Genomic DNA, 17,952 nt, shown 5'->3' on the forward strand with positions numbered 1-17,952 from the left:
TGCTCTCGTGCCTTCCCCAGGCCCTGCAGGGTGTGCAGTTGGCGGCCGGCTCTCTGGCTCACATCCGAGGGTTTCTGCCCTCTGGGAGCTTCTTCAGCTGTTATATCATGACGATCTCCATCATCATCACTGTTACCTCATGGCCATCGCCATCACGATCATCTTCAAGACCAGCGTCACCTTCGTCACCACTACAATCATCTGCACCATCACCACCACCATCACCACGATCATCATCATCATCTCTATCATCATCACCACATGATCCTCACCACCACCACCACCACCACCTTGATCATCATCTCCATCACCATCACCATCATCATCTCTACCACCACTACCACTATGATCATTATCGCCATCATTATCTCCAACATCATCTCCACCATCACCACCACCATAACCATGATCATCATCATCATCACCACATGATCCTCATCATCACCACCACCACCACCACCACCACCACGATCATCATCTCCACCATCATCACCACATGATCATCATCATCACCATTATCTCCAACATCATCTCCACCATCACCTCTACAATCATCTCCACCACCATCACCACCACCATCGCATGATCCTCTTTATCACCATCATCTCCACCATCATCACCAATACAATCATCTCCACCACCACCATCACCACAATCACCATGATCATCATCATCATCACCACCATGATACTCTCTATCACCATCATCACCACTATCTCTTCATCATCGTCACCACCATAATCCTCTCCATCACCATGATCTCCACCACCATTATTGCCACCATGATCATCTTCATCACCATCACCACCATCATCATCTCCACCACCATCATCCTCACCATCACCATGATCATCATTGTCATCATCATCTCCATCATCACCATCATCACCACCATGATAGTCATTTTCATCACATCCCCACTATCATTATCTCCATCACCATCATCACCATATCACCATCATCTCCACCATCATCACCACATGATCCTCATCACCACCACCACGATCATCATCTCCACCATCATCACCGCCATCATCACCACATGATCATAATCACCATTATCTCTAACATTATCTCCACCATCATCACCTCTACAATCATCTCCACCATCACCATCATCATCTCTACCATCGCTACCACCATGATCATCATCGCCATCATTATCTCCATCATCATCTCCACCATCACTACCATCACCATGATCATCATCATCACCATCATCTCCAATATCATCTCCACCATTGTCACCTCTACAATCATCTCCACCACCATCACCACCATCTCCACCACCATCACCACCATCTCCACCACCATCACCACCATCACCACCATCACAATGACCATCATCACCACCATCATCTCCAACATTGTCATCATCATCATCTCCAACATCACCATGATCACCACGATAATCATCTTCATCACCATTCCCACCATCATTATCTCCGTCACCATCATCACCACCATCAACCTCACTAGCATCATCTTCACCATCAGAATCGCCATCATCACACTCATCACCATGACCACCCCCCCCTCGCCACCTGGCCCGGTACCTGTGCCATTCACAAAGGGATCAGCCTTGCGATTCCATCTCTCCGGGGTTCCTCCGGTCCCCCAGAAACGTGACCCACGCCCGGTTTTTAATGTGATTCTTTGGTTTTCCGGTTTCGGTTGGGGGTGCCTCACGCCCCTCCAGTCCCAGAGCGGGTCACACGTCCCCCCGGAGCGGCCTCTCTTCCTCCTCGGGGGTGGTGGTGGCGGGGGCCGCGGTGCTGGGGGGCCAGGCGACCTCGGCCAGTCTCTTCACGACCTCGCCCAGCTGCCCCAGGCCCTGGGCAGCCTCCGCCAGCGGGGCCAGCCTCAGGTCCAGTGCGTGGCGCTCCCGGCGGTCCTGCTCCAGGGCCAGGGTCAGCGCCTGCAGCTGGCTGCCCACGTCCCTCACGGCAGCCACCAGCTCCCGCAGGGCCGGCGGCTCGCAGGCCATGACCCTGAGGGCGGGCGCCGGGGCCTCACAGGGGCCCAGGGGGCCTGGGCTCCGGCCGGGGCCCGGCCCCGGGGACACGCTGTCCGGAGGAGGAGGCTGAGCTACGGGCCGGGCCGTGGGGGGCAGGCGGGGGTCGGGGTTCGCCGTGGGGTCAGAGGCTGCGAGCGGGGTCTGGGGAGGGGGCGGGGCTGGCCCGTGGCGCTGGCTTCGGGGCGGCTTCAAGTCCTCCGTGGACGGGGCGTCCGCGCCTGGGGCGGGCGAGGGGCTGGGGGGGTTGGCCTCTGAGTCCGGAGGGGGCTCTCGGCCCGGCACGGGGGACGGGGAGGGGTGAGGGGCCCCCATGAAGGTGGACTGGGGGTGCAGGCTGGGCTGGGCTGTTGGTGCTGGCGTGGGGGAGGGGAGTCCTGTTTCCGAGGAAGTTAAATGGGACTCAGTGGTGACCACAGGGGCTGAGGTAGGGCCAGGAGCCAAGGCGGGGTGAGCAGTGGTGGTGGGGTGAGGGGTCGTGGTGGGGTGAGGGGTCGTGGTGGGGTGAGGGGTCGTGGTGGGGTGAGGGGTCATGGTTGGGTGAGGGGTCGTGGTGGGGTGAGGGGTCGTGGTGGGGTGAGGGGTCATGGTGGGGTGAGGGGTCGTGGTGGGGTGAGGGGTCGTGGTGGGGTGAGGGGTCGTGATGGAGTGAGGGATTGTGATGGCATTTGGGGTCGATGTGGGGTGAGCAGTTATGGTGGGGTGAGGGGTCGTGGTGGGTAAAGGGGTTGTGGATGGGGGAGAAGCTGTGTCTGAGTGCGTGGTCGTGGGGGTATGAGGGGTGCTGGTGGGGTGTGGGATTGTGCTGGGGTGAGGGGTCATGGTGGAGTGAGGGATCCTGATGGGGTGAGGGGTCGTGGTGGGGTTAGGGGTCGTGGTGGGCTGAGAGGTTGTGGTGGGGTGAGAGGTCGTGCTGGGGTGAGAGGTCGTGCTGGGGTGAGAGGTCGTGGTGGGGTGAGGGGTCGTGGTGGGGTGAGAGGTCGTGGTGGGGTGAGGGGTCGTGGTGGGGTGAGAGGTCGTGGTGGGGTTAGGGGTCGTGGTTGGGTGAGGGGTCGTGCTGGGGTGAGAGGTCGTGGTGGGGTGAGGGGTCGTGGTGGCGTGAGGGGTGGTGGGGGCGGGGCCTGTGGCGTGGCCTGGGGACCCCGCAGGCTCCGGCACTGTGTTGGGGTGCAGAGCTGGGTCAGATCCGGGGCTCAGCCCCGAGGTGGGGGAAAGGCCAGTGGCGGCAGCTGGTGCAGAGGGGTCCGAGGTCAGCTCCTTGGGCACGGTGGGCGGTGGGGTGGGCGAAGGCCCGGGGGTCAGCGCTGGGCCCCCGGCGGCCTCCAGGGTGGACGCCGGCAGGCGGGGGGTCACGGTGAGGTCGGCGCTGGCCCCGGAGGCGGGGTCCGCGGGGGGCGAGGCCGCGCGGGCGGTGGGCCGCGGCGCCGCGGGGGAGGCCACCGGGGGGCCCGGGGAGGGGGCGCGGGGCGCCGTCCTGGCCGCCGTGGGCCGCAGCCGGCGCCCGGGCCCCGGTCTCCTCCCAGGACCTGGGGGAGGGAAGATGGACAGCGAGGTCAGCCTGCCCCGCCCGCCCCACCGCCCGGGCCAATCGGAGAACGCGGGGCCTAGTGACGTCACCGGTCGCCGGCAGATTGGCCCGGCCTATCGCTCCCTCTTCCCCCGCCCCGTCCCCGCCTCCGATGTCTCCACGCGCCCCCTGGCGGCCGGCACTGCGGGAGGATGCCGGGAGGATGTGCAGATGGGGGGTAGGGGGCGTGTGCGGGGCAGGGGCGCGGGTGAGAAGGTGGGAGGCCGGGATGCGGAAGTGGGGGAGATGGGAGGGGGAAGGGTTTCTGAACCTGGGTCACTGGCATTTGGGGTGCTTCCCTGTGACTGGTTGTGGGACACTATCCCTGCCCCCCCCCCCCATGAGGCTCCCGGTCCCGACAGACAGTCCAAACCGTCGTCAGAGCGTGCGCATCGCCCCAGGTGAGGACCCTGGTGTAGGGAGTAGCCCTTGTTTCGGGGTACACCTCTGCCGGGCCTTTCTGGGGTGAGGCTGGGTCTCTATTGGGGAATTCGGGGTCCATCTCGCTGCCCCATCCCCTCGCCCCAGCCACGGGCCTCACCCGCGTCTCCGCGAACCCTTGGAGCTGGAGAGGGTTCCCCCTGGCTCCTGGGGGTGCCGGTGGTGAGAGTGGGCGCAGGCGCGCCTGTGGTGGGGGTCCCCTTGGCCGCGGCCCCTCCTGACGGCGTGCTCGTTACCGAGTAAGACTCAGAGCTGTCCTCGCCGCCTGCGGAGACATGGAGAGCTGGGTGTCCCCACCCGGAGGGAGAGCTGGGTGTCCCCAGCCGGAGGGAGAGCTGGGTGTCCCCCACCCGGAGGGAGAGCTGGGGCCCCCGACCCGGAGGGAGAGCGGGGTGTCCCCCCGGAGGGAGAGCTGGGTGTCCCCGGAGGGAGAGCTGGGTGTCCCCCCCGGAGGGAGAGCTGGGTGTCCCCCCCGGAGGGAGAGCTGGGTGTCCCCACCCGGAGGGAGAGCTGGGTGTCCCCCCGGAGGGAGAGCTGGGTCCCCCCGGAGGGAGAGCTGGGTCCCCCCGGAGGGAGAGCTGGGTCCCCCCGGAGGGAGAGCTGGGTCCCCCGGAGGGAGAGCTGGGTCCCCCGGAGGGAGAGCTGGTGTCCCCCGGAGGGAGAGCTGGGTGTCCCCGGAGGGAGAGCTGGGTGTCCCCGGAGGGAGAGGGAGAGCTGGGTCCCCCGGAGGGAGAGCTGGGTCCCCCGGAGGGAGAGCTGGGTCCCCCAGAGGGAGAGGGAGAGCTGGGTGTCCCCGGAGGGAGAGCTGGGTCCCCCGGAGGGAGAGCTGGGTGTCCCCCGGAGGGAGAGCTGGGTGTCCCCCGGAGGGAGAGCTGGGTGTCCCCCAGAGAGAGAGCTGTGTGTCCCCCGGAGGGAGAGGGAGAGCTGGGTGTCCCCCCCGGAGGGAGAGCTGGGTCCCCCGGAGGGAGAGCTGGGTGTCCCCGGAGGGAGAGCTGGGTGTCCCCCCCAGAGGGAGAGCTGGGTCCCCCCGGAGGGAGAGCTGGGTGTCCCCCGGAGGGAGAGCTGGGTGTCCCCCCCAGAGGGAGAGCTGGGTTCCCCCCGGAGGGAGAGCTGGGTGTCCCCAGAGGGAGAGCTGGGTCCCCCGGAGGGAGAGCTGGGTCCCCCAGAGGGAGAGCTGGGTGTCCCCGGAGGGAGAGCTGGGTCCCCCGGAGGGAGAGCTGGGTCCCCCAGAGGGAGAGCTGGGTGTCCCCGGAGGGAGAGCTGGGTCCCCCGGAGGGAGAGCTGGGTCCCCCAGAGGGAGAGCTGGGTGTCCCCCCCGGAGGGAGAGCTGGGTGTCCCCCCCGGAGGGAGAGCTGGGTGTCCCCACCCGGAGGGAGAGCTGGGTGTCCCCCCCGGAGGGAGAGCTGGGTGTGTCCCCCGGAGGGAGAGCTGGGTGTCCCCGGAGGGAGAGCTGGGTGTCCCCCCCAGAGGGAGAGCTGGGTCCCCCGGAGGGAGAGCAGGGTCCCCCCTGTGTGTGTGTGAGTGGGGGCCGCAGCCACATACACGGACTCAGCCAGACGCGGCCGAGCTGAGTCTGGGGAGAGGACGGCGTCCTGGGCCGGCAGGGTCTCTGCCCCCCGGCAGCGCCCTCCCTCCCTGGTCCTCCTGCAAACCTCACCCCTCCAGCCCTGGGCGTGAGGGTTCCTGCCCAGCTACACCAGCGCCCTGCTGGGCCCGCAGCTGGTGCTCGGTCACAGCAAATCCCTCCAACAGCCAGTGCTCTGCAGCTTCCACACTTCCACACGCAGCGTGCTCACTGCCTAGGGCCGTGGCCGGCAAACTCATCCGTCAACAGAGCCACATATCGACAGCACAACGACGGACATGTCTTTGGAGAGCCACATTCTTTTAAACTTAAACTTCTTCTAACGCCACGTCTTCCAAACAGACTCGCCCGGGCCGTGGTATTTTGTGGAAGAGCCGCACTCCAGGGGCCAAAGAGCCACAGGTGGCTCAGGAGCCGCAGTTTGCCGGCCACGGGCCTGGGGGTCCCCCTGGCTCATCCTCCCGCCTGCTAGTTGTAATCCCGGGGGAGCCACAGCTGAACCCCCAGAGCTGGAGTGCAGAGCTCACGTGTGGAATGACTTCAGTCACTCGGTAATCTTTCCCAGTCCACGGAGCAAAATGTGTGTGAAACCGTTTAAAATGGATCTCAAGTCCGGCCGGCCTAGCTCAGGGGTTGCACGTGGACCTATGGACCAGGAGATCAGGGTTCGATTCCCAGCCAGGGCACGTGCCCAGGTGGCAGGCTCCATCCCTGGTTAGCAGGAGTGTAGGGGGGGGGGAGGTGTGTGGCGTGCAGGAGGCAGCTGATATTGATTCTCTCTCATCAATGATGTTTCCATCTCTCTCTCCCTCTCCCTTCCTTTCTGCGATCGATAAAAATCTATAATCATAAAAGCATAATATGCTAATTAGACTGGACGACCTTCCAGACGAGGGAAGCCCAGGTCCCGGGAGCCAGAGGGAAGCCAAAGACCTACAGTTGCACGAAGTTTGTGCATCAGGCCTCTAGAGAGGAAAGGAGAGAGAGCTAGAAACATCGATCAGCCGCCTCCTGCACACCCTCCACTGGGGATGTGCCCGCAACCAAGGTACATGCCCTTGACCGGAATCGAACCTGGGACCCTTCAGTCCGTCCGCAGGCCGGTGCTCCATCCACTGAGCCACACCGGTTAGGGCGGGGCTCCAGTGTTGTTGTTGTTGTTGTTGTTGTTTTAATAAACCAGATCAGCCGAAATCGGTTTGGCCTGTGGACTGAAGGGTCCTAGTTCGATTCCGGTCAAGGACATGTACCTTGGTTGCAGGCACATCCCCAGTGGAGGGTGTGCAGGAGGCAGCTGATCGATGTTTTTCTCTCATCGGTGTTTCTAACTCCCTCTCCCTCTCCCTTCCTCTCTGTAAAAAATCAATAAAAACATAACAAATAAAATAAATAAACTGGATCTCAAGCGTGGCGCCTGAGTTCAAGTTCATGGTCGCTGAGCCTGGCTGAAACCTGGGCGTCCGGACAGGAACTACGTCACCCTCTCCACGTGCCCAGCAGAGTCAGCGAGCAATCCTGGATCCCCGCCCCCCAACCCACACACACACACACACACACGCACACACACACACACACACACACACGCGCGCGCGCGCGCGCGAACCCTGGAGCTGTTTGCCTCAGGAGCAGACACTGAGGCCCAAAGAGGCGGAGTCCTGCTTTTCAAGGTCACCGTGCTAGTGAGGCTGGAATTCATGTCAGCCTCCTCCCACTCGCTGCTCACCCCACAGCATCCCCGCGCCTCCCTCCAAGTCTCCCCATTCCTGAGCTCGCAGGTGGGGCTGTCGGGGTGTCCCCGGGGCGGGTGCAGCTCTGCTCGGACCCGCGCTCAGCACTGCCTTCTCCCTCCAAGAGTGACAGGGGCTCCCGCCCGCCCGCCCGCTGGGACCACCTCCCGCACCTGTACCCGCCTCCCGCACAGCTGCACGAGCCCGCCCGTGGCCGTCCCGCCGCGAGGGGGCGCTGTGGGATAGGGAGGCGGAGGACAAAGGACCTGCGATCCAGGCTGCACGGCGCCCCCATAGCATCACCTCCAGAAACTGGATCCCAGCATAAACCCTACTTCCCGGTTTGCCCCCATTTCCTCCCCGCACAAACGGCAGAGCCTCCAGGGCTTGCTCCTCTCCCCCTTCCCCTGCACAGCTCCACCCCGGACACCCACGGCCACGCCGCGGGGCCACAGCGCCCTGCGCCCGGCTTCTATGGCCGCGGGCGGGCGTGGCCAGCCGGCCAATCAGAGGTGCAGAGCGTCGGTGACGTCATGGGATGCGAGGCAGATTGGCGCTAGCTCCTCCCACTCCTCCGCCCCGCCCCTCTGGCTTCGGGCTGCAGTGTGCGCATGCGTACTGGGCTGGGAGAAAAGGCGGGAAAGGAACGAGGGGCGTGGTCCTCCGGGAACCGGGAAGCAGCCGCCGGACGGGAGGGGAGTGGCAAGGGTTCGAGGCCGCGAACGGGGACAAAATGAGCTGGAGGCGGAGAGATGCGCAGCCGCAGAGGTGGAGGGAGGGAGACGGGGGACCCTGCTGGCCAGGGCAGGGGTCAGGCTGGGGACAGACCCTCCATGCAGGTGCCCCCGCACCTCTGAGCCACAGCGCCACCCCCACCAGGGCATGCGCTTGCAGAGGGGTCTGAGAGAGCCAAGGCTGGGATGATCACGTGGCCATAGGGTGGCCCCGGGGCCCTGGAGTCCGGCTCTGGATCAAGGGTGCAGGCTTGGGTATCCCAGCAGAACCCCAGAGGCCCCGGTATGTTACTGGGGGGACATGGGCTGGGGCTGGGCTCGGCCCGATCTCTTCTCAGAGGTACACGGGGTCCCCTCTCCCAGGCTCTGGAGGAGAGCCAGAGGCGGGGAAGGTGTTAGGGCCCCTGGAGCCGAGGAGGCATGCCCGCGGTTTCTGCCACCCAGGCCACCCATCAGGAGGGTCTTTGTGGAAACCCTGCAGGGTGGGGGGTGCACGAAGACCCCGCCCCCTGGCCATGCTCCTCACCTCGGCCCGGGAGGCGCCTCCACTCTGGGGAGCCCACCCCAGGGCTCCGGGTGCTGCGCCAGGAGGCCGTGTGTCCGGGCGCCCCTGCAGAGGGGGTCCCCCGGGCCAGGTCCTCCTCGGAGGCGGGGTCCCAGGTCCAGGCGGGATAGTCCTCCTCGTCGGCGCGGCCTGGGGAGAAAGCGGGGAGGTCTGGCCCCGCCCTGCCGCGGAGGTCCCGCTGCGGAGTCTCCGGAGCGCCCCCAGTACCGGTGCAGGCCAGCACCACGTCCTCCTCGTGGCCGCAGTTGTGCCGTCCCCAGGCCCCCGCGGGGCAGTCGCTGAGCGAGGCCTCCGTGCCCTTGCAGCGCACGTCATCCAGCCAGATGGGCCCGGAGCCGGGGCCGTAGTGGGTCTTGCCCACGCGGGGGCGGACGCGGCCGCAGCCCAGCTCCCCGCAGGCCACGGCCGCGTCCCGCAGGTCCCAGCCGTCGTCGCACACCGTCCCCCAGCGCCCGGCGTGCCACACCTCCAGCCGGCCCGCGCAGCGCTCGGGCCCGTCGGCCAGGCGCACCCGGAAGGGGCCTGCGGCGGGAGGCCCCGGGTCAGGAGGGGTCACCCGGGGTCGGCCTCGCCCCTTCGCGCGCCCTCCACTCACCTGACCCCCCGGGGGAGCCCCCGGTGGGGGAGGGGGCTGGGCCTCCGGATGACTCTGGGGTCTCCACCGACGGCTCCCCAGGGGGCGGAGGGACCCTCCTGCCGGTGGCCTCAGGGATCCCCTCTGTGGGATCCCGGCTGGTGGGCGCCGTCACAGTCTTAGAGGTTCGCCCCCACGGGGCTCCGGGGGCCGGCGGGGTGCTGGTGTGGGAGGCCGGCTCGTGGGGGGCCTCGGTGGTCAGGGCTGGGGTGGTCCTGGAGGTCAGTTCCGGGGGGCCCCGCGTGCCCGGGCCCCTGGAGTGTTTGGTGGTCGGCGTCAGGGGGGACGAGGGGGTCGGCCGCTTCGGGTGCTTGGGCGCCCACTTCTTGGTGCTCTTGGGCGTCTTCGCGGAGGCCCTGGTGGTGGTCTCGGGGTCCCCGGGGCTCGGCCCTGCGGAGGGCTTGGTGGCCAGCTCCCCCGGGAGCCAGGCGTCCGGGTCTCTGCCCAGGCCGGGCAGCCAGCTCCAGCTGAAGGGGTCTGAGATGGAGTCCAGGCCGGGGGTCCCTGCGAGGAGGGAGGGAAGGCGGGCACAGCGGCTGACCTCAGGCGCCAAGGACGTCCTGCTGTGCCCCGCCCCTCCTCTCAGCGCCCCGCCCCAGTCAGTCACCAGGCTCCCATTCATTCATTCATTCATGCATTCATTCATTCTTTTATTTTCCTTTTCATATTTTTAAAAATATATTTTTTTTATTGATTTCAGAGAGGAAGGAAGGAGAGAGAGGTAGAAGCATCCATGATGAGAGAGAATCATGGATCGGCTGCCTCCTGCACGCCCCCCACTGGGGATTGAGCCCACAACCCAGGCATGTGCCCTTGGCCGGAATCGAACCCGGGACCCCTCAGTCCGCGTAGGCCGAAGCTCTATCCACTGAGCCAAGCCGGCCAGGGCCTTTTCGTATTTTTTAAATATATTTTTATTGCCGAAACCGGTGTGGCTCAGTGGATAGAGCATCGGCCTGTGGACTGACGGTCCCAGGTATAATTCCAGTCAAGGGCATGTACCGTGGTTGTGGGCACATCCCCAGTAGGAGGTGTGCAGGAGGCAGCTGATCCATGTTTCTCTCACATCAATGTTTCTAACTCTCTATCCCTCTCTCTTCCTCTCTGTAAAAATAAAATAAAATAAAATAAATCAATAAAATATATTTAAATATATATTATTGATTTCAGAGAGGAAGGGATAGAGAGTTCCCTGCCTCAGTCCTTCTGGCTGCCTTCTCTCCCTGTCCCCATGCCCCTGCGTCCCCTTCCTCTCATCTTGGGGAGGACAAAGCTCTCCCTGTTGTGGGAGACTTCCCTGACTCGGGCAACTCTGCCACCTGGTTGCTGTGTGACCTCGTGCAAGTTGCTCAACCACTCTGTGCCTCAGAGTCTTCATCAGCAAACCGGACCTGGTGCCCGCCAGCCTGGCCTTCCTGTGGGGCGTGAGTGCGGCCACGTGTGGGCACACACCCCGCCCGGGCCGTGGGCACGCAGGCGGGTGCTCAGTGGACGTGCCCGGGGACGCTCGCTCCCGCCCCCTCCTCCAGGAAGCCCTCCGGGCTCCTCACCGGTGCACGCGACGCCGACGTCCTCGTTGTGGGCGCAGTTGTGCTTCCCCCAGGGCGCGGCGGGGCAGTCGAAGAGCGAGGCCTCGCTCCCCGCACACCTCACGTCGTCCAGCCAGATGGGGCCGGAGCCCCAGCCGAAGCGGCCGGCGGAGGGATCCGGCTGCCGCGGCCCCCCGCAGCCCAGCTCCCGGCACACCACGGCGGAGTCCCGGGGGTCCCAGCTGTCGTCACACACGGTGCCCCAGCGCCCGGCGTGCCACACCTCCAGCCGGCCGGAGCACCGGCTGGGCCCGGCCACCAGCCGCAGCTGCGGGGAGCCTGGGGCGGGGAGGACAGAGAATCAGGGCGGAGGAGGCCTCTGCTGTCCGAGCCCTCCTCCTCCCGCTGCCCTCCCTCCCTCCCTCCATGCTCCCTCCAGGCAGCAAGCGTTACCGGGCCTGGCTGTGCCATCGGCACTGGCACGGAGATCAGGGGCCAGGCGGGGCGTGGTTGCTTGGCAAGCTCAGCATAGAATCGCCAGGTGACCCGGACACCCCACTCCTAGGGGCCCACCCACCAGGGGAACGTGGCTCTCAAACAGACCCCGGATGCAACGGCCACAGCAGCTCTGTTCACAGCCAGAGGCTGGCAAAGTCCTAAAACGCCACCCGCGGGTAAATGGCCCCCAGAACCGGGCCCGTCAGCACATGGAATATTACGCAGCCAGGAAAAAGGAAGGAGCCCTGGCTGGTGTGGCTCAGCAGATAGAGCGTTGGCCTGTGGACTGAAGGGTCCTGGGGTTTAATTCCCGTCAAGGGCACAAGCCCGGGTTGCAGGCTTGATCCCCAATGTGGGGTGTGCAGGGGGCAGCTGATCCATAGTTCTCTCATCACTGATGTTTCTATATCTCTCTCTAAAAATCAATAAAGTTAATAGTAATAATAATAAGGCCTAGATTTCGAAACACAGCCATGGCTGACCCAGCCTGGCGCCTGCCCCCTTCCCCTCCTCCTGAGACAGCCTCTGAGCAGGGGGAAGGCACTGCGGCCCCTGGGGGCAGGGGTAGGGGCTGGGGAGCAAACAGAAACTGAGACCCTGTTTGGGGGAGCAGAAGTGACTCACCAGCTTCCGGCCCAGGCTCCCACGGGGCCGTGGGGGAGGCCAGCGGCGGGGAGATGTCTGCGGTCCTGGAGGCGGGGTGTGCCGTGGGGGGCGGGGGCCTGGAGGAGGCCTCCCTGGACTTGGAGTTGTTGCTGCGGGCAGCAGAGGCCGTGGGAGGGACATAGGCCAGAGGCATACCTGGGGGGCAGGCAGGGAGGAGGGGTCACCACTCCCCATGAGGCCCGCGGCCTCCAGCCCCTCCGCCAAGGCCCCGCCCCTTTACACAGGCCCCGCCTCCCACCTGGCCCCGCCTTACACCACATGGCCCTGCTTCCCGATAGGCTCTGTCCCACCGCCGCTGGCCCCGCCTCTCCACCCCAGGCCCCGCCTCCCACCACAGGCCCTGCTCCCCACCACAGGCCCCGCCTCTGCACCACAGGCCCCGCCTCCCACCACAGGCCCCGCTTCTCCACTACAGGCCCCGCCTCCCACCAAGGCCCCGCCTCCCACCACAGGCCACGCCTCTGCACCACAGGCCCCGCCTCCCACCACAGGCCCCGCCTCCCACCACAGGCCCCGCCTCCCACCACAGGCCCTGCTCCCCGCCACAGGCCCCGCCTCTGCACCACAGGCCCCGCCTCCCCACCACAGGCCCCGCCCCTCCACTACAGGTCCCGCCCTCCCCCATCACACGCCCCGCCCTCCGCCACAGGCCCCGCCTCCCTGTCACAGGCCCCGCCTCCTACCACCATACCCCGCCCTCCTTCACACGCCCCTCCTACCACCACAGGCCCCGCCTCTGCACCACAGGCCCCGCCTCCCACTACAGGCCCCGCCTCCCACCAAGGCCCCGCCTCTCCACTACAGGCCCCGCCTCCCACCACCGGACCCCACCTCCTCCACAGGCCCTGCCTCCCACCACAGGCCCCGCCCCTCCACTACAGGCCCCGCCTCCCACCAAGGCCACGCCTCTCCACCACAGGCCCCGCCTCCCACCACCGGACCCCACCTCCTCCACAGGCCCCGCCTCCCACCACAGGCCCCATCCTCCTCCACAGGCCCCGCCTCCCACCACAGGCCCCATCCTCCTCCACAGGCCCCGCCTCCCACCACAGGCCCCATCCTCCTCCACAGGCCCCGCCTCCCACCACAGGCCCCGCCTCTCCACTACAGGCCCCGCCTCCCACCACAGGCCCCGCCCCTCCACTACAGGTCCCGCCCTCCCCCATTACAAGCCCCGCCCCTCCGCCACAGGCCCCGCCTCCCGCCACGGGCCCCGCCCTCCGCCACAGGCCCCGCCTCCGGAGATGAGGTCTCCCCGTGGCCGGGCAGGCAGGAAGCGGGAACGGAGGGAGGGGGGCCCCGAGGGGAGCACAGCCCCACGGGGCGCCCTCCGCCGCCCCCCACGGAGCCCTCACCGTCGCACACGGCGCCCGCGTCCTCGCGGTGGTGGCAGTCGTGCTGGCCCCAGGGCCTGGCGGCGCAGAGGCGCAGCGCCGTCTCGTTGCCGCGGCAGCGCAGGTCGTCCAGCAGGATGGGCCCCGCGGCCTCGCCGAAGAAGGCGCCGCCGGGCGCGGCCAGCGCGGCGCCGCAGCCCAGCTCGCGGCAGGCCACCGCGGCGTCGCGCAGGTCCCAGGCGTCGTCGCACACGGAGCCCCAGCGGCCGCCGTGCCACACCTCCAGGCGGCCGGCGCAGCCGTGGGGCCCGTCCGCCAGGCGCAGCCGCGGGGCCGGGCCTGGCGGGGACGGGCGCACCGTGAGGCTGCCGCCCGGAGGCTGCCTGCGGGACAGGCTCCCCGAGGAGGCCCGGCTGAGCGCCCGCCTCCCCCTGCCTGCCGGGCGGGGGCCGGGGGCTGGCCGGGCTCCCACCCCCCGCCCGGCCACCCCAGCGGAGGGCACGTCCTGGGCGCCGTCCAGCACGTCTGCCCGGCAGCCCCGGCGGCGCCCAGGTGCCTGAGGCCGGCGGCTGCAGACCTGGCTCCCGGCCCGCCCCCTCCCCCTTCTCCCTGGGAACGTGCGGGTCCAGACAGCAGGGATGCTGGGGCCAGAGCTGGACGCCACTGGGGGCGCAGCGCATCCCTATTCCTGCCAGAATGGGGGCGGGGGGTCACCCCCACTCAGGGCTCCAGGGCAGAGAACGCCTGCCTGCAGCGTCCGGGAACTGGAGGTGTTCGGGCACCTGTGGCTCCCTTCCCGCCCCTCCTCCATGGCATAGCGGGAGCCTCGACTCCCCTCCCTTCCCCGGGAGGGGCCCCCTTCCCACCCGGGGCAGGTGGAGGGACCTCTCATCCTCCAGCCCCCCGCCTGGCTGGCTGGCCTCGGCCCCCCCACCCCCCCATCCCCGATGCCTGAGGCCTGGCTGAGGGGGGAAGGGGCCGGGGGCAGGGGGAGGGGAGGGGGGCCCAGGCTCCCGCCGCGCACGCACCTGTGCACACCAGCCCCGCGTCCTCCGTGTGGTCACAGTTGCTCCGGCCCCAGGGGCTCCGGGGCCAGTCCCGCAGGGCCTGCTCGCCGCCCCCGCAGCCCACGTCGTCCATCCACACGGGCCCGGAGCCGGGGCCGAACCGGGCGCCCCCGGGCGCGGCCAGCGCGGCGCCGCAGCCCAGCTCGCGGCAGGCCACGGCCGCGTCCCGCAGGTCCCAGCCGTCGTCGCACACGGTCCCCCAGCGCCCCGCGTGCCACACCTCCAGGCGGCCGGCGCAGCCGTGGGGGCCGGCCGCCAGGCGCAGCCGCTCTGGGGGACACACAGGGGGCGGGCGGGTGAGGCAGCCGGAGGGTGCTGGCCTGAGACCCCACCCCACCCCCGCCTGCCAGGCCCTAAGGACAGCGGGAATCTGAGTGGGGGTGGGGGTGGGTGCTGGGGGCAGACACCTGGGGGCGCTGGCCCATCAGGAAGGGCCCCGGCCTGCCTCTGAGTCCCAAGGGCCACCGGTTTTCGTTGGTTTGCTTTTAGCAGTTTTTATTTTTTATTTTATTATTATTATTTTATGTTTTTTTTGTTTTGTTTTGTTTTTACAAAGAGGAAGGGAGAGGGATAGAGAGTTAGAAACATCAATCAGCTGCCTCCTGCACACCCCCCACTGGGGATGTGCCCATAACCAAGGTACATGCCCTTGACTGGAATCGAACCTGGGACCCTGGAGTCCGCAGGCCGGCGCTCTATCCACTGAGCCACCCCGGTTTCGGCTGCTTTTAGCAGTTTTTAAATGGGATTTTAGAGAAAAGAGGAAGGGAGAGGGAGAGAGAGACAGCAACATGGACCTGCACCACCCTCCCCCCCCCTGCAGTCCAGTCATGTGCCCTGACCGGGGATCAAACTGGCAGCCCCTGGGTCCCACCGCCAGGGCCGGAGGCCGCTGGTAAGCAGGGATCACCTGCCCCCCCATCTGGGTCTGCGGGGGCTCACCCTGGCGGGGCCCTCCGGCCGTCAGCAGCGGGGCCCTGGTGGACTTGGCCTGCTTCGGGGGGCGGGGGCTCTTCCTCCGGGGGCTGGTCTGGGGGGTCCCAGCCGGGCGGGGCGCTGGGAGGGAGGCAGCAGGGAGGGCGGTCAGAAGCCTCTCACCCCTCCTGCCGGGACTGTGAGGGGACCCCCGGGCTGGGGGGCCCGGGCTCCGTCTGTCCCAGGCCGTCCGGGAAGCCCCCCCCCCCCCCCCCGTAGCTGAGCAGAAGCGGGGTGCGGGCCAGCGGGCGGCTCACCCTGCGTCACGGGGGGCTCCTCAGAGCTGGGGCCCAGCTCCCCGGGCAGCCCTGGCCAGGGGTCCCCGGCCAGGATCGAAGGGGGGTCGTCCGTGTCCCTGGAGTTGGCCACACGCTGACCTGCCGAGAGCAGAGTCGTGGGTCTGTGGAGGGCGGGCAGGCCCTGGGCCCTGGAGGGAGAGCCCAGGGGTGTGTGGGGGGGCGGACAGGCTCTGGGCCCTGGAGGGAGAGCCCAGGGGCGTGTGGGGGGCGGGCAGGCCCTGGGCCCTGGAGGGAGAGCCCAGGGGCGTGTGGAGTGTGGGCAGGCCCTGGGCCCTGGAGGGAGAGCCCAGGGGCGTGTGGGAGGCGGGCAGGCCCTGGGCCCTGGAGGGAGAGCCCAGGGGCGTGTGGGGGCCGGGCAGGCCCTGGGCCCTGGAGGGAGAGCCCAGGGGCGTGTGGGGGGCGGGCAGGCCCTGGGCCCTGGAGGGAGAGCCCAGGGGTGTGTGGGGGGGGGCGGGCAGGCCCTGGGCCCTGGAGGGAGAGCCCAGGGGCATGTGGGGGGCGGGCAGGCCCTGGGCCCTGGAGGGAGAGCCCAGGGGCGGGTGGGGGGCGGGCAGGCCCTGGGCCCTGGAGGGAGAGCCCCCCCCAGTGACGGGCCGAGACGCGGGGCCTCACCTGCACACACGGCCCCCGCGTCCTCCTCGTGGGAGCAGACGTGGGCCTTCCAGCCGCGGTGCGGGCACAGGCCCAGCCGCCCCTCGCCGCCCCGGCAGGCCAGCTCGCTGAGCCACACGGGCCCGGCGCCCTCCCCGAAGAAGGCGCCGCCGGGCGCGGCCAGCGCGGCCCCGCAGCCCAGCTCGCGGCAGGCCACCGCGGCGTCGCGCAGGTCCCAGCCGTCGTCGCACACGGAGCCCCAGCGGCCGCCGTGCCACACCTCCAGGCGGCCGGCGCAGCCGTGGGGCCCGTCCGCCAGGCGCAGCCGCTCTGGGGGGCGGGGCGGGGGAGGGGCTGTGACCGGGGGCGGAGGTGGGGGCCCTGGGGCCGGGCTGTCCTGGGGCGGGGCTGCAGACCACCCCCTTCAAGGCGCAGGCATCAAACCCCACCCCGTTTGTGCGGGGCCCCTGTCCTGAGGAGCCCTCACTCTTGGGGGTCAAACTGGCTGCTGTGGGGACCCCCATCCTGGGGCCCAGGAGAGCTGGGTGAGCCCCTGGTCCCTGTTGGAAGTGGGTGCCGGGTGCCTGGGTGGATCTGGGGGGACAGGGGCCTGAGGTCGCAGCCGGATGGGGGGACAGGGTCCCGGGGGAGGGCAAGGCCAGGAGCGGGGGCGGTGAGGAGGGGACACTTACCAACCGCCTGGATCCCCATCAGAGCCGCTGGGAGGACGGGGAGGGGGTGACACGGTGAGGGGCAGGCCCAGGGTGCTCCCTCCGCACAGGGCCCGGCCACACACACACACACACACACACACGCATGCACACGCATGCACACGCATGCACACGTGCACACCTCGGAACCAGCCTCCCGCCCGAACTCTGGGCTAAGGCAGGGCCCAGGCGCCAGGTCAGGGCTGGGGCCCAGGTGAAAGGTCGGGTGGTGGGTAAGGCTGGGTCCCCGGGGCCAGGCGGGGAGGCACGTGTGTGTCCTGCACCCCCCAGCACCAGGGCTGGGCCCCGGAAGTCTGGTCCCTCCAGCAGTGAGCTCAGGGCTCAGAGGGCGGGGCCAGGCCCCCCTCCCGGGGCCCCCCCGGGAGAAGGGGTCACTCACCCAGGAGGCAGGCCAAGACCCTCATGTCTGCAGAGCCCGGGGCAGGGATGGGGCGCGAGGGGGTGGGAGTGAGCGGCGAGGGGAGGTCGGACGGAGACGGGGAAGACGGGAAGACGGGACGGGCCGAGGCGCCCTGGACCCGGGAGGAGCAGGCGGGAGCCGGACGCTCTGCCAGGAGCGAGAGAGGCTGCCCGGGCGGCAGCCGGGGACAGGAGGGGGCGGGGAGGGGGCTGGCCCGGCCGAGGCCTGCGGAGGAGGGGGGTTGGGGGGCGGGAGGGAGGCTGTCCAGCTGCAAACACCCACACAGACGCCGGCCAGCTCCCGGGCGGGCGGGCGGGCGGGCGCAGAGCCGCTCAGGGGCCGGCTGGCCGCAGGGAAGGGATGGACGGAAGGACAGAAGGACGGCCAGGGAAGTGGGGGGGGGGGGGGGGGGGGGGGCCGGAGGCCGGGTTCACAGGGGCTGCTGAGCTCGGGAGTCAGCAGCATGAGGGCTTCCAGCCAGACAGCAGGAAGGACCTCCTGGCTGGGGACTGGGAAGCCCTCTCCACTCCGGTGCAAGCCGGGGGACCTCTGTGCACCCTCCCCGCCCCCCCCCGCCCCCGTCCACTCCAGGAGC

The 17,952-nt window shown here is 68.1% G+C and overlaps 1 protein-coding gene across 5 annotated transcripts; it reads right to left on the reverse strand.

The window, feature by feature from the left end:
- Window positions 1-1,586: 1,586 nt before the first annotated feature.
- SSC5D (scavenger receptor cysteine rich family member with 5 domains) lies at window positions 1,587-17,566 on the reverse strand. 5 transcript variants are annotated; one of them, XM_036436421.2, is made up of 14 exons: window positions 17,337-17,562; window positions 16,919-16,945; window positions 16,248-16,556; window positions 15,594-15,713; window positions 15,304-15,417; window positions 14,323-14,631; window positions 13,316-13,633; window positions 11,919-12,095; window positions 10,818-11,135; window positions 9,229-9,771; window positions 8,841-9,155; window positions 8,595-8,762; window positions 4,123-4,287; window positions 1,587-3,540 (listed from the first exon to the last, which is right to left on the reverse strand). In XM_036436421.2, the coding sequence occupies exons 1-14, from the start codon at window positions 17,359-17,361 to the stop codon at window positions 1,712-1,714; spliced, it is 4,737 nt and encodes a 1,578-aa protein (XP_036292314.1). In that variant the 5' UTR covers window positions 17,362-17,562; the 3' UTR covers window positions 1,587-1,711. The 5 variants fall into 5 exon arrangements, with proteins under 5 accessions (XP_036292314.1, XP_045437138.1, XP_045437139.1 ...); XM_045581182.1 differs by having other exon boundaries at window positions 17,079-17,562; XM_045581183.1 differs by lacking the exon at window positions 8,841-9,155.
- Window positions 17,567-17,952: the final 386 nt, after the last annotated feature.

Source organism: Pipistrellus kuhlii, unplaced genomic scaffold, assembly GCF_014108245.1.
Source record: "Pipistrellus kuhlii isolate mPipKuh1 unplaced genomic scaffold, mPipKuh1.p scaffold_m20_p_136, whole genome shotgun sequence".
Classification (NCBI taxonomy): Eukaryota; Metazoa; Chordata; class Mammalia; order Chiroptera; family Vespertilionidae; genus Pipistrellus; species Pipistrellus kuhlii.